Source organism: Nesoenas mayeri (assembly GCF_963082525.1).
Source record: "Nesoenas mayeri genome assembly, chromosome: 9".
Taxonomy (NCBI): Eukaryota; Metazoa; Chordata; class Aves; order Columbiformes; family Columbidae; genus Nesoenas; species Nesoenas mayeri.
The window spans coordinates 16,491,535-16,506,117 of NC_137557.1; the positions used below are offsets into that span (position 1 = coordinate 16,491,535).

General features: G+C 54.6%; 2 protein-coding genes across 3 annotated transcripts; one reads left to right on the plus strand and one right to left on the minus strand.

The window, feature by feature from the left end:
• Positions 1–446: 446 nt before the first annotated feature.
• Positions 447–7,858, plus strand: NRROS (negative regulator of reactive oxygen species). The gene is made up of 4 exons (XM_080349388.1): positions 447–480; positions 3,301–3,414; positions 4,531–4,654; positions 5,243–7,858. The coding sequence occupies exons 3-4, from the start codon at positions 4,547–4,549 to the stop codon at positions 7,208–7,210; spliced, it is 2,076 nt and encodes a 691-aa protein (XP_080205514.1). The 5' UTR covers positions 447–480; positions 3,301–3,414; positions 4,531–4,546; the 3' UTR covers positions 7,211–7,858.
• Positions 7,859–10,505: 2,647 nt separating this feature from the next.
• CEP19 (centrosomal protein 19) lies at positions 10,506–14,406 on the minus strand. Of its 2 annotated transcripts, none has more exons than XM_080349412.1 (3): positions 14,309–14,406; positions 11,659–11,830; positions 10,506–11,406 (listed from the first exon to the last, which is right to left on the minus strand). In XM_080349412.1, the coding sequence occupies exons 2-3, from the start codon at positions 11,786–11,788 to the stop codon at positions 11,045–11,047; spliced, it is 492 nt and encodes a 163-aa protein (XP_080205538.1). In that variant the 5' UTR covers positions 11,789–11,830; positions 14,309–14,406; the 3' UTR covers positions 10,506–11,044. The 2 variants fall into 2 exon arrangements, with proteins under 2 accessions (XP_080205538.1, XP_080205539.1); XM_080349413.1 differs by having other exon boundaries at positions 13,787–14,390.
• Positions 14,407–14,583: the final 177 nt, after the last annotated feature.

Here is a 14,583-nt window from a genome sequence, read left to right on the forward strand (position 1 = left end):
TGCTGAATCTCCTTCAATTTAATCCACTTGTGCACTGAGCCAGATTGGAACTTTTCAGCTGACCACCCCAGCAGCTCCTGGCAGCACAGTCCCTACACCTTTTCTGTGCTTATATTAAAACCCCAATAAAATAGACCTCAAATCGCACATCCAGTCCTTACCGGGAGGGCTGGGTGGGGACGTTATGCTGCTTGAGAGGAAGAGGAGGGGAGCGAGCAGCAGCTTCGGGATGGTTCCGGCTGCAGGATGTGGGGAAAGTGTGAAACACGAGGCTGCTGCCGGCTGCCCCAGCGCAGGCTTTGCGCTGGTTTGGCTTGGGGGATGAAGCAGAGGATGAAGCAGTTTATTTTCTCTCCCAGCTCCTCCTGGACTGTGCAGAAGCTGGTTTGACCCTTGAGGCACCTCCTTTAGTGGCACTGCACGAGGGAATCTCATCAGCAGGTCTCCCAGGAGCCTCTGGATCACTGGGTATCATCACAGGTGAGGATGCTCGAGTTGTACCCCCAGCCCTGGGTGAAGCTCTGCTGGCTCCTGCCTCTCCAAGCAGCGGACGAGTGGGTCTGGCGTGGGCTAGGCTCAGGTTTTGAGGACGAGGAGTGGGTTTGTGACCATCAACCGGCCTCAGCCCTTCGCGTGACCTCGAGTAACGCCATGGGAATTTCACCCCGCTGCGAGGTTCCTGCCATCTGCTCTGCTTTGCCGGGATGAGGAGCGCTTCTCTCTTTTCCTTCTTGATTTTTATACTTCAAACTTCCTTGAAAATGGAGGAAATGAAACCACAGGGCTTTTTTTTTTTTGTGAGTGACGTGGGAGAACTCAGGCTCCTTCCGGAGAAGGAATTAAATTTAGGGTGAATGCAGAAAAAGAATGATTTGTGTTGGCTGCGGGAGTTTGGGGGCCACTTGCTCTTGCAGGTGGGAGTGACCTGGGCTGTGACGTCTCTTGGGGTGCTGCAATCACACGGTTCATCTCCCGGCTGCTGGCACCTGGAGGTTGCAGGAGCTGGTCCTGCCGCCCAGGGTCCTGTTGCAGGATTGAAACCTTTCTCCAGTGTTTTGAACCCTTTCCCAGCTGGGTAAATCCAGGCAAACTCTTTTCCCCCTCAGCAGCTGGATTTGCTGGGGATTTTGGGGTTCATGAGGGTTCTGCGAGAGGGGAGACATGGAGCGGGGAGATGGGGCCTCCCTGTTCATATTGCCTTGGAAATGTGGGGGTTTGTCTCTTCATGCCTTGGCAGTTGTGGGAAAAGCCATTTATGCCGGTTTTCACATAGGGATCAGCGCTTGGGAGGTCCCTGTGTCCTGATGGGTCCTGCTGGTCCTGTTGAAATCCCAAGTGGCCCCGGGAGACCCAAAGGTCTGTGGGTGGTGGGATCTGCGCATCCCGAATATCACCTGGACAACATGAGGGGCTGGGCCCCATGTCCCACAGCGGGGACTCAACATCTGGAGACGTGTTCAATCGCATCTTGGGATGCAGCAGGAAATGACAGCTCCTTCTTCTTCCCCTGTGGGAAACGCAGCCCTCAGCTCCTGCCGAATCACAGACTCATGGAATGGTTTGGGTTGAAGGGACCTTCAAAGCTCATGCAGTCCAACCCCTGCCATGAGCAGGGACATCTTCAAGCCCCTGCTCTGGGTGCTGGAGGCAAGCAGGGGACTAGAAGGACATGACAGGAGCAGGTGCCATGCGGGGCACACTGCCCAATGGTGGCTTTTCTCCAGCACCGGCAGAGTGAGGGGCAAGTGAGGACACCCTGGCTGCCCAAAACCCTCACAGGGGTTTTGCTGCTGGAGCAGTGCAGAGGAGCGACGGTGCTAGCATTGTCCCCGCTGCTGGCTCATCCCCAGGAGCTGTGTGACCCTTGGGGGAAACAGGTTTCCCCCCGAGTTCCTCCTTGTTTGCAGTGCATGACCCTCTAGCGAGCGCCGAGCCCGGGCAGCGAAGCGCCCGGCCGCGCCGCTGCCTCCATGTGACTGCAGTTTCCGTTGCCTCCTTCCGCAAAGGCTAAATCGGTGCTGGGCGCCAGCGCGGGTGGGACACGAACCCCGTGGGTCGCACCTGCCCGTGTCCCACCAGCCGCCGGGCGCAGCCGCCAGGTCCCCCCGCTGCAGGATGAGTGGTGGCGAACCCCGTGTGCCATCGCATGCGGTGAGTAACTGCCCCCCAATAGCTTTGCCGGGGGGGAAAATCCCACCTGGGGTTTTTGTGGGGCCAGCTTGAAGATCCGTGGTGCCCACGCGTGGCTGATGCCCACGCGGGTGAGCACAGCGCCGGTGTGCATGGTGGGGACCGCTGGTGTGTGGGCTCCTCAGTGGGACCGTGGGCACCCCTAGCCACGGGAGGATGGAGCTGCTGCTGGTGCTGAGGGGAACCAAAGGAAGGCTGAGCTGGGTGAAGGCAAGTCTGCAGGGGGGCTCCAGGGCTCAAGGTGAGCCAAAGCCACTGGTTTTTGGACACAAGGTCCCTCTCCTGCCTCTGTGCAGGAAGAGTGTGGCCAGCAGGTCGAGGGAGGTTGGAGGTTGTTCCTCCTGCTCTGCTCTGCCCTGGTGAGGCCACATCTGGAGTTGTGTCCAGTTCTGGGCTCTCCAGTTTAAGAGGGACAAGGAATTGCTGAAGAGAGTCCAGCGCAGGGACACAAAGATGCCGAGGGGTCTGGAGCATCTTTGTGCTGAGGAGACACTGAGAGAGCTGGGGCTGTTGAGCTGGGGAAGAGAAGCTGAGAGGGATCTGATCAATGGATCAATAGCTCAGGGTGGGTGTCAGAGGATGGACCAGACTCTGTTCAGTGGTGCCCAACGCCAGGGTGAGGGGCAGCAGGCACAGACTGAAACACAGGAGGCTCCATCTGAACATGAGCAGAAACTTGTTTGCTGGGAGGTGCCAGAGCCTGGCCCAGGCTGCCCAGAGCGGCTGTGGAGTCTCCCGCTCTGAGACATTCAAACCTCCTGGACCCACCTGTGTGATCTGCTCTGTGACCCTGCGTGAGCAGGGGTTGCACTGAGGGACCTACAGAGGTCCCTTCAACCCAACCAGGCTGGATTCTGGGATACTGTGGCTCTGCCTGGGTGCTGCTGGAGACTGAGGGTTTGGGAGGGCACAAGCTGCTGTGCACGAGCTCCAAACTGGGGAATCAGGGCTGCTTCTCCATCCATATCAATAAATACCATTTTGAAAGCTTAATGCTTTTGGCTGTCCCAAGGAAGGAGACAACCCAGGATGCGTCCCCTGCTCCCTCTTTGAGGGGAGGCTCCAGCTATGCAGGGGTTGCCCAAAATAACCCCCCGTTTCTTCTTCAAGCACCAGCAGTTATGAAAACGCTGCTTGCCGAGCCCTCGCCGAACCATCTCTGCTCATTTGCCTGAGGTTCAGCTTTTCCCCAGATGCAAATGCCGTCAGCTCCGCTTCCACAAAGTGAGTAAGGGGGCAGCTGGTGCTGCAGAGTCTCCTCCTCCCCAGGGACCTGGGCAGGGATGGGAGCTGGAGGGGACACGCTGGTGGCCATGTCGGTGTCCCCGGGAGGTGTTTGGTGCAGGTGAGGGGGACACGGGCCCTGATGGGGGAAACCTCTGCTGGGGGGTTGCAGTTCAGTGGCGTTTGAGCAGCTGTGCAGCAACAAGGGTGACTTTCCCACGTGCAGTGGGGACCGGGCTGCCACCTCCACATCCCTTTGCCTGCTCTTCTTGGTGAACCCCACCAAGGGCTCCCGCTGGGGTGGGTGGGCTCGGTGGTGGAGATCTTTGCCCCAGGTTCCAGTGTAAGTTGGGGAATGAGCTGTTGGAGAGCAGTGTAGGGGAAAGGGACCTGGGGGTCCTGGGGACAGCAGGGTGACCATGAGCCAGCACTGGGCCCTTGTGGCCAGGAAGGCCAATGGTACCTGGGGTGAGTTAGAAGGGAGTGGTCAGTAGGTCAGAGAGGTTCTCCTGCCCCTCTGCTCTGCTCTGGGGAGACCACACCTGGAATCTTGTGTCCAGTTGTGGCCCCTCAGTTCCAGCAGGACAGGGAACTGCTAGAGAGAGTCCAGCGCAGCCACCAAGATGCTGAAGGGAGAGGACACTGAGGGGGGACTCATTCCTGGGGATCAGTATGGAAAGGAGAGTGTCAGGAGGATGGAGCCAGGCTCTTCTGGGTGACAACCAGTGACAGGACAAGGGGCAATGGGTGCAAACTGGAACACAGGAGGTTCCACTGAAAGAGGAGAAGCAATTTGTTGGGGGTGAGGGTGTCAGAGCCTGGCCCAGGCTGCCCAGGGGGGTTGTGGAGTCTCCTTCTGTGCAGACATTCCAACCCGCCTGGACACCTTCCTGTGTAACCTCATCTGGGTGTTCCTGCTCCATGGGGGGATTGCACTGGATGAGCTTTCCAGGTCCCTTCCAGTCCCTGACATTCTGGGATTCTATGTGACTCTCCATGGACAACTCGTGGTGTTCCAGGTCTCATGGGCCATGCTGGGCTCCCTGGGAAACCCACGCCTTTCAGGATGAGCGCTCTGCAGCTCTGACCCTCTCCCCTCTGTGTCTGTCTCCACAGGACTGCCGCCACTGAGATGGAGGCCCCGCTCTCCGCTCTCCCCCTGCTTCTGGTTCTCCTGGCAGCAGGATGGAGAAGCGGGGCAGTCGCAGCCTGGGCAACATCTCCCGGCGGTTGCCAGCTTGTAAGTAACTCCTGTCTCGCAAACTCTCGCCCTTCCCGCTGCGTGGTCCTGCCCAGCAAAGCCTCAGTGTCTCCAGACCTTCCCTTCCCAGCTACCGGCTTAGTGAAGGAATGGACTGGGGTGCCAAGCCTCTGAGCATAGAGCCACTCTTGCCATCCTCACTCTGCTCCCCAGGCTTCTCCCTCCTCATGTCCCCGCATCTTGGAGGCCTTATTGTGGCCTTTCTGTACTTAAAAGGGGCTGGTAAGAAAGATGGGGACAGTTTTCAGCAGGGTCTGTTGTGATAGGACAAGGGGTGATGGTTTTAAACTAAAGGAGGGAGATTCAGGCTGGATAAAGGGAAATTGTGCTGAGGGTGGTGAGAGCCTGGCCCAAGTTGGCCAGAGAGGTGGTGGATGAACCATCCCTGAAGACATCCCAGGCCAGGCTGGACGGGGCTCTGAGCAACCTGAGCTGGTGCAGATGTCCCTGCTCATGGCAGGGGGGGCACTGGGGGAGCTGGGAAGGGCCCTTCAACCCAAACCATTCTGTGATTCTGCGATCTCCACCTCTCAGAGTAGCATTACTTATCCACTTCTTGCTCTTTAGGTGCAGAGCACCATGGACTGCACTGGGAGATGGCTGAGCTCCGTCCCAGGAAACCTTGGAGGTGACACCGAGGAGCTGTTACTTGATGACAACACTATCCGTGTCCTGGGCAACGCCTCTCTGCTCTCCTACCGCCAGCTGCAGCGTCTCAGCCTGACCAAGAACCGGCTGGAGCTCATTGAGCCTGGAGCCTTCCTCCGCAGCCAAGGCCTCCGGGTGCTCTCCTTGGCCGACAACCTCCTCTCCACCAACTACTCGCTGACAGCAGCTGCTCTTTCTGCTCTGCCAGCCTTGAGGACACTGGATCTAGCTGGAAACAGCCTCACTGAGGACATGGTATCAGTTTTAGTCTGGAACTTGTCTTCTTTGGAGTCCTTATCTGTGGCCAGGAACATCATCATGAGGCTGGACTCGTCTGTCTTCACAAACCTGACGCAGCTGTTGGAGCTGAACCTGGAGAAGAACTACATCTTTGAAATTGACCAAGCTTTTGAAGGGCTGCAGAGGCTGCAGAGGCTCAACATAGCTTACAACTGCCTCCCGTGTGTCGTGGAGTTTGGCCTGACCCAGCTCAGGGTGCTCAACGTCAGCAACAACATCATCGAGTGGTTTCTGTCCCTGGAAAGCGATGACCTCTTTGAGCTGGAGGTGTTGGACCTGTCGCACAACCGCCTCCTCTTCTTCCCCGTGCTGCCACGGCAGAGCAAGCTGCGCTCCTTGCTGCTGAAGGACAACGAGATGAGCTTCTACCAGCGCCTCCCCAACGGCACGTCCCTGGCAAATGTAACGGTGCAGTTCCAGCTCATCGATGGCAACTCCACCAGCATCACGACGGTCAATCTGTGGGATGAGATCTGCCACAGCAACCTCTCCTCCCTGAGCCTCCTGGACATGAGCCAGAACCAGGTCTGGTACCTGCCCGAGGGCTTCCTGGCCCAGATGCCCTCCCTGACCCACCTGAAGCTCAACCAGAACTGCCTGGAGATGTTTGACCTGTCGGAGGGTGACCCCTTGGCCATGCTGACGGAGCTGGACCTCAGCCAGAACCGGCTGGAGGAGCTGGGGGTGGACTTGGGTGCTGGGGACATTCTGCCCAACCTGCAGCTCTTCAACCTCAGCACCAACAGCCTGCGGGCGCTTCCTCCTGGGCTTTTCACCTACACTAGGAAGATCGCTACCGTAGATCTCAGCCGCAACCGGGTTGACCTCTGTCCCCAGCCCGCCATTGCAGGCGAGGCGGAGAGTCCCCCCTGCGTGGACATCAGGGGTGTGGAGACCTTGGCCCATCTCTCCTTGGCCGGCTGTGGTCTGCGGGGACTGGGCGGCCGCCCCTTCCAGGGGACATCGCTGAGGCATTTGGACCTTTCCAACAACCACCAGTTGCTGTCCGGGGACCCGGGCTGGCTGCAGGACCTCGCTGTGACGCTGCACGTGTTGTCCCTGAGGAACACCAGCCTCTCCTCTGCCGATGTGGACTTCTCCGCCTTTAACAGCCTGGTGCGCTTGGACCTGTCGGGGAACTCCCTGAGCGTCTTCCCCCCGTCGCTGGGCGTCCTGCGGCTGCGCAGCCTGGACCTGCGGGACAACAGCCTCCCAGCTCTGCCGCTGGCCGTGGCGCGGACACCGCTGGGGACGAGCCTGCGGGAGCTCTACCTGAGCAGGAACCCCTACAACTGCTGCACGCTGGGCTGGTGGGACGCGCTGCAGCGGGCGGAGGGGCTGCGTGTCCCCGACGGGCGGGAGGTGACGTGCAGCTTCGCGTCCCGCACGCTGAGCCCGCGGGCGCTGCCTGAGCCCGTCCTGCGCAGCTGCCGCTGGCAGACGGCCGACCTGGCGCTCCTCTACCTGGTGCTGGCGCTGCCCACCTGCCTCACCGCCCTGGTGGCCTTCGCCGTCGTTTTCCTCACATTCAAGCAAAAGCTGCTAAAAATGGTGAAAAGCCGGTGCGGGGTGTCCAGCCCTTACTGATGGCTGGAAGGAGGGGGACAGGCTCGGGACGGTGACTGTGAGTGGGTTGTCAGGGTGACTCCGAGGTGGGTGAGATGGAGACGCAATGGGTGGAGGACCAGGGGATGCTGGGGAGCTGCTGTTTCTCCACAGGTTCCCTAAAGGGTGTGTGGCCGTGGCCGGTGATGGACCCTGGAGCCGTGCCGGGCGTCCTCAAGGGACACATCTTCAGCAGAAACCATTAGCTGATGTTGGCGAGAGCCAAGTGGATGTGACACCAAACCTCTCAGCCAAAGGGGCACAGACAGTTGCCCTCTGACTCTGTTCCCCCCGCTCAGGCAGTTCCTTTTATTTATTCACCCCCATAGCCAAGTCTGCTGTCAAACACCCTGCAGCCGTGCAGCAGCCTCCAGGAATCGCCCCAGCTGGAGCAAACAACCCCCGGCGCTGCAGGAAGGAGGCAAACAGCAGCAGCCCTGGGCGGGCACCCTGTGTGAGCGCTGATAAGACAGGCGTGTCTTTTCAGCAGGGCTGAAAAACACACTGCGGGCTGTCGGTGCTTGGTTAAGTCGCGATCTTGGCTAGAAGAGCCCATTAAAAATCACCCAAGCTGCAACGATGTAAAACATCAACTAAAAGACGGGAGAATAAATTATATCAGTGGTGATATTTTATCTTAAATTTCTTTTCCTCCAGCAGCTGCTGGATTAAACAGACGCAAAGGAGGTAAAGAGGATGCCCTCCTCCTCTTGCGGGCGGTGTGGTGGGTTTCCTTCACCCAGCACGGCTTGTACCAGCATCGGACTCCCGGGGCTGTGCCGCCGCGTTCCTGGGGGGCTTCCTGTGAAATGAGAAGTGATGGTGGTTTGTGCTCGACTCAAAAGCTCTGCTGAGGACCAGAGCGGCTTTACTCCCGCAGGGTGTTTCCAGTGAAACGCGTCTGAGTTTAGAGAGAAGCCGGGCGCGGGGAAGCGAGCGGCAGTGCCAGCGTGTGGACGCGGATGAGCTCGGCGGGGTGATGTGGGGGTGTTGCGGTGACGGAGCTGGGCTCGAGTCCCCGCAGCCAGCCCCACTGTCACTCCGCCTTGCACTGGGGTTGTACTGAGAGGTGCGCGGGGCTGGAGGTGATGCTGGAGCCAGCGCAGGCAGCCAAAGCTGGCAGCGGGGCCAGAGCGCCAGCACCGTGCCTGGCACCAGCGTGGGGATGAGTATCCGTGAGCCTGGAGCAGCTGATCACCATGCCTGGCTGGAAACAATGGTGTAGGTTGGACCGTGCTGGACCAGCCGGCAGCACCACTGGGCTGAGCGCTGGAAAACCAACTGTCAAATCTGGCTCAGAAAACGGCTGCTCTCTGGCCTTATTTGAGACCAAAACAGCCAAAACTAAACCAGGCTGCAGCGGGGGAATCCCTCAGCCTGTTTCAGCCGTTCTTTTGCCCGTAAGCTGCACGCCCAGGGGACAACAGTGACCTATAAATACATCCCTGCGATGTCCTCCAGTGGGTCTGTGCCGGCACCAGGTACTGCAGCGTGTTTCGGCGTCTCCCCACTGGCTGGGTGGGCAGGGACCCCCGGTGCGGTGCCGGGTGGATGTTTGAGCTTCCTCCACCGTGGCTGTTGCTGCTTCTCCTTTCAGGGGGCACAGCTGTGGGAGTGCATGTAGGTAGGAACCCCGGTGGTGCCCAGGGTGTTCTTGCTCATGTTGAGCCAATGTGGGGGACACTCAACCCTCCTCTGTCACAGGAGGGATCAGTAGCTTTGCCCAGGCACAGGGGACACAGTGCTGGGAGAGCTGAGGCTCACATGGAGCTGGAACCTCTTAGAGATGTCAAGGGAACAAGATGAGCTTCCAGTTTCGGAGTGGTTGACATCCTCTCAAAGCTGCTGTTCATCATCTTCACAAGGTGATGGCCATCAGGGGAGGTACTTGGTGACCGGAGAAGGACAGACGTCACATCCATCTTGTCCTGAGGAGCAACGGGACGGTCACCCTCATGGTGGAGAAACCACAGAGAGGGAGCAGCCAGTGTGGACTGACCGAGGTAAGTCATGCCTGACCAACCTCTTTGCCTCTGACGACGAGATGGTGGATTTCTAGGCAAGGGGAGCACAGCAGGTACCATTTCGCTCAACTGAGCCCCAGTGGGCTGGGTGGGGAGCGGAGGTCCCCATGGGTCACCTCCCACCCAACTGGGACATCTTTATATCCTGAAGAACTAGAGAGAGTGCAGAAGAGGTGACGGAGCTGGTGAGGGGCTGGAGCACAAGTGTGATGGGAGCGGCTGAGGGACCTGGGGGGTTCAGCTGGAGAACAGGAGCTGAGGGGAGACCTTCTGATCTCTGAACTGCCTGAAAGGAGCTTGGAGCCAGGGGGGTCGGGCTCTGCTCCCCAGGAACAAGTGCCAGGAGCAGAGGAAACGGCCTCAAGTTCTGCCAGGGGAGGTTGAGGTTGGATGTGGGGAACAATTTCTTCCCCAAAGGGCTGTGGGGCATTGGAACAGGCTGCCCAGGGCAGTGCTGGAGTCACCATCCCTGGAGGGTTGGACAGACGGACATGAGGTTCTCAGGACATGGGGCAGTGCCAGGGCTGGGGGAACGCTTGGACTTGATGATCTTGAGGGGCTTTTCGAACCAAAATGATTCTGTGCTAATTCCAGTTCTTTTCTGAGCTAGAGACTTGCTTGGACAAACATGCTCGCTCATCTCCAGTGATGACAAAGGACACTGGTTTGACACGTGTTTCAGATTTTTCGCTTCAGTGTGTAGGAGGTGAGCTCTTCCGAACCCCAGCTCCCGTGTGGATCAAACTGATCAAATTGACACGTTTTCATTAATTTCATTTGCAAGAAGGCAGGAACTAAACTACTCCTAGAAGCAATTTACAACTCCTCTTTGTTACCGCCAGTTTTCTGAGGCCGCGCGACTCGGGCTGACGGCCCATCCCGCTCACAAGCCCCCGAGGTTCAGAGAGCCAAAACCTGGGAAGCTTTTGGAGTCACGCAATTTTCTAAACTATCCTAAACTTAATCCTTTGGCTCCACCAGGAGAGCAGGATTTAGCTAGTACAGACCAGCTGAGGGAGACAATGGGATTAAAACTTCAGTGGGATAAGGAAAATATTCATCTGCAGAGATGAATTTCTCAGTGACCATCCAAACATGACGTGGAGGACATTTTGCTGTAGCTTTGTCACATCAAAATGCCTCATTTCAGCAGCTTGAAGTCACTGTATTTTCAAAAGTGTTTTCAAGAGCAACTTACTTGCTAAGTATTTAATTTCTTACAAGGATTTACAGTTGTGTAAACTGAAGCTGGAGATTTAAGCATCGCTCAGGAAACATGAGAGTAATATTCTCAATGCAATGTTGATTCATCCAGAAAGATTAATATATATTTAACATACTGACCAGTAATAATAAATACTGTAGGTATACAAGAAAACTTTACTATGGTTTTAAAGACATAAATATTTAACACTTAAATTTTCTAATGAAGCTGAGTAGGAATCGAGGCCAGGCAAGCTGGTGAGGTTTTCAGCCAAAGCTGATGGAAAAGGAAACAAATGAAAGAGTAAATAATTCAAAATTATTTTAGGTGCTCATCCATAGGGCAAGACTAAAAACACCTGAGAAGTTCAGCTGCCCAGTTCCCATTTCACCAAATCTGGTTTCTAAAACAAAGTTCACTTACACCTGGAATTGCTTTGGCACCTCAGGCCTTGTGTTCTCCGTGGCCAATGTACTGTGTATCAACGGGGTGGGCTGAAAACGATGCAGTCGAACATGTACAATGACGTTATTCTGTCCATCAGGACGGCGCGATTTGTCTCTGTACCCCCTCCATCTTTGTCCGGAATCAGATTTCTTCTCCCGACTCCAGGTCCCAGCTGCAGGACTCCAGCTGCTCATCCTGTGGAAACTCCACCTCGATGTCGTAGACGAAATCTGGGTCGTCCTTCTTCTTCCTGTTCTTTTCGAAGAGCTCGTCCATGATGCTCTTCCTTTTGGCCAGTTCCTTGTCGTCTAGTTTGTTCAGGTCCTCTTCTGGGTCGATGGTGTTTTCCAGCCGAAGTTTCTCCAAGCTCTGGGCCAGGCTCTCTCCCCCGAGATGACCTCTCAACAAACCGCAGAGCTTCTTCAGCTGGCGCAGCGAGACGCCTTCGAGATAAGCCTTGTGCCGAGGGTTGTTCTTCAGCTGCTCAGCCGCCAAGCCGCAGTCTAAAGAGAAAAGCCACCCTGAGGAATTACAGCTGTGAGCAAATCTCTTCCCATAAACAGCTCCTCTCCTCCCAAACCCTCACAACCGCCAGACTTAGAGCCATCGCTCAGGTGACAATGGAGCTCTGAGCTCCTCCGGGGGAAAGTGTGACCCTAAAACAACTCAGCGGTTGCTAAAAAATGTTGTTACCAACTATTTGTTCCTCTCGCTGTGTGTGGAGAGGACTTCGGGAACACCACAGGTAACCCCACCTGAGAACTCGGAGAAATTTCTGACAGGCATCACGCGCCGGCGAATCTTGTCCCCGTCGTCTGCCTTGTAGATCAGGACAATGGACGGGGGCCGAAAGCAGACGCCGCATTTCTGCGCGATGTAACTCATTACAGCAGCAGGTTTGTCGGTTCTCAGCAACGTCAGAGCTCACTGAAAAACAGCAGAAGGAAAAAAGGGAAAGAAAGTGTGAGCATCTCTTAATATTGTTCCTTTTATTGGGGTTAGAGTGACCCAAGTTGAGCAAAACCACCCAGCCAGGGCCTGAGTCTCCCCAATTTCAGTGGAACCCAAACACCTCCCCACATGCCCTATGAGCGGGAGCGGAGTCACTCCCTACTCCTGGTTTACACCTTTGTTGCTACTCAGGCTTTGAATCAGAATAACACATCACGCATAAGTTATATATGTTGGCCTACCAGCCAAGTAAAGCGCTGCACAGTCAAATGATACCTAAAAGATGGGTATTTTAAAATATTTATTAATTTTTTAAAGTGAAAAATGCCATAAAATAGTAAATCAATGTATTACACAAACAACAGTTACTGAGGATTGTCTCCATCGCTCCGGAAAGCCAGGAGTTGCTCACCCTCTCCTGTTCTCACTACCAGGATTTAACTTTGTTCCTATGAAGCTCCAGGTGGCATTTCAGGGCGAATGCCATTTTTCAGTAAAGATATAACGAGGCATTTTGGCAGTAAGCTTATTTGAAAAAAAAAATCATTAAAAAAAGGAACTAAAACAAAATTGTGACATGTCTTGGAACAACAGCGAAAGAGTTTCCACAAAATTAAATCAATGTGGCAAGTAATGCAACAAAGACAGAATTCTACTGTGCCCACTTGTCTGTTATGCATATTTGCTTTAAAAAGATACAAATTGATTGATATGGTTCAAATATCCTTTATTTGTCTCTTTTTCTGTCACAAACCTGGTGGTATCACACTCCTTATTTCATATGGTAAGGGAGAACCTTATACTCATAATGCTGACATAAGTAACACCAAAATTCCCCTTCTTAGAAGATTTTAAGAGGAGTGTCTAATCTGTTTTTGTAAAGCTTTCTTACAGTTCCAGAGTTATCTTAATAAAGCAGCACATCTGTAACTGATGGCAGATGGGACAAGGAAAGGGAAGAGATTCAGAAATTAAGGACAAAAATAATTAAACTCCTTATTATGTGACAATCAAAATATGAATTCAGTTTAAAGAGAGGAGATATGTTCAACCCTTTATCGCTTCTCAAACTAAACCCCACCAGCAATGAAACTGAAAAGCTGAGAATTTACAAGTGACAAAGGGAAATGCTTTTTGCACAGCACATTACCACTGGTGGAATTTAAGTGATAAACCATTCACAAAAATCAAGAATGTTTTAAGATTTGGAAACACTGAACTGCTGCGTGTGTGTGCGCAGAGGAACCGGGAGCTTTTGTTGTGCTTAAGAAGTGGAGAAAAGCACTGAATGACCCGCTAAATGTGTGGCTGTATTTATACAGATGGCAAGAACACACCGTACAAACATTTAATTTTAAAGTAAGGACTACTAAACTCTCGAGTATCAGCGCGTCGGTCAGTGAATGAGGTTAGAAATTCATAAATGTCCTTTTTATTGTTCTCTGAAGCATTTTGTCACACAACAGAAGCAGCAGCCACAACTTCTCTTTTTCTGCCTTATCGTGTTTGTTCGCACCCAAAATGCTCCTGGGAGCTCCTGAGTGCCAGCCCTGCCCTCGGATTTGCCCCCTTTTCAACGCAGATTAAATATTCAAGGAGATTTAGAAGATCTGCAGCAGACTTGGATCTTTTTCTCGGCTTCGTGCACAACACTGAACGCACGTGTTATTTTTCTTTTGGTTTTACATAGGTGGAAATATGTCTAGTGTGGAGGTTGTCTCCTCCTCTGACCACCCGACAGGCTGCAGGAAGGCAAGGGCAGAAATTATACCCCCCAAAAGAACGTCTTCAAATTGAGAAAAATTGCATTGATCTTTAAGAGCTACTTCGAAGTCAGAGTTGAAAAGTCTTCCTTCTTTGTTAAAAAACACATAGGAAAGACAGGTTTGCAGTAACACTCTGAATGCTGAAAATGAACTACAGCTGCTATACCTGTTGCTTTTAAATACTTCTGCGAGTTGGGGAGAAAAGCAGAAGAGCCTTAAAAGCCGCTTTCACTGTCTTAAAATGAGAAGTGATGCTTCAAACTGAATGGACAAGGTTTTTTGAGGGGTCACTGGCCATCACCAGAGCGGGATCCCATCTCTGGAATGGCGAATAAACTGTGAGGTGAGGTACAAACAGGTGAAGAACCATTTGATTCCACGTATTAATAAAAGAGGTTTTGTATCTCCAAGTAATGCAGGCAGAGCCTTTGCTACCAAGCGTGAAACGCTGGTTTCAGTAGCTCTGAAACACAGACAGGTGTTTGGTTGGTTGTTTTTTTTTCACCCTGCCAACTACTGCGCTGCCGCGGACCAACTTTTGCCGTTAAAAACCCGCTTTTCTGTCGCTTGTTTCCGCCGGACCAGCCAACCCTCGGGGTCGTGCGCGGTCGAGGCCCAAACGCTGGCAGAGAACGGAAGCGAGGCAGGATCGGGTCCGTCCTTCCCGCTTCCCGCCCCTTCCCCTCACCTCAGGCGGCGGGACCGGGCAGGAAAACGCTTCACTCGGCCGCGGCCTCAGGACGGTCGGGGAGGCCCGAACCGAGCCCGCTCCGCCATGGCCTCCCCGTATGGTTGCCATGGCTACGGCCGCGCTGCAGGCCCCCTGAGGGCTGCCCACGCCAGCGCCTGCGGGGCGCGGCGCTGGCTGTCCCGGTCTCTGCCGCCGCGGACCCGCGCACCGGGTGAGGACAGCAGCGAGGATGAAGTGCCGAGGCAGTTTTTAGCAGCGGTCCCGCCAGCGCT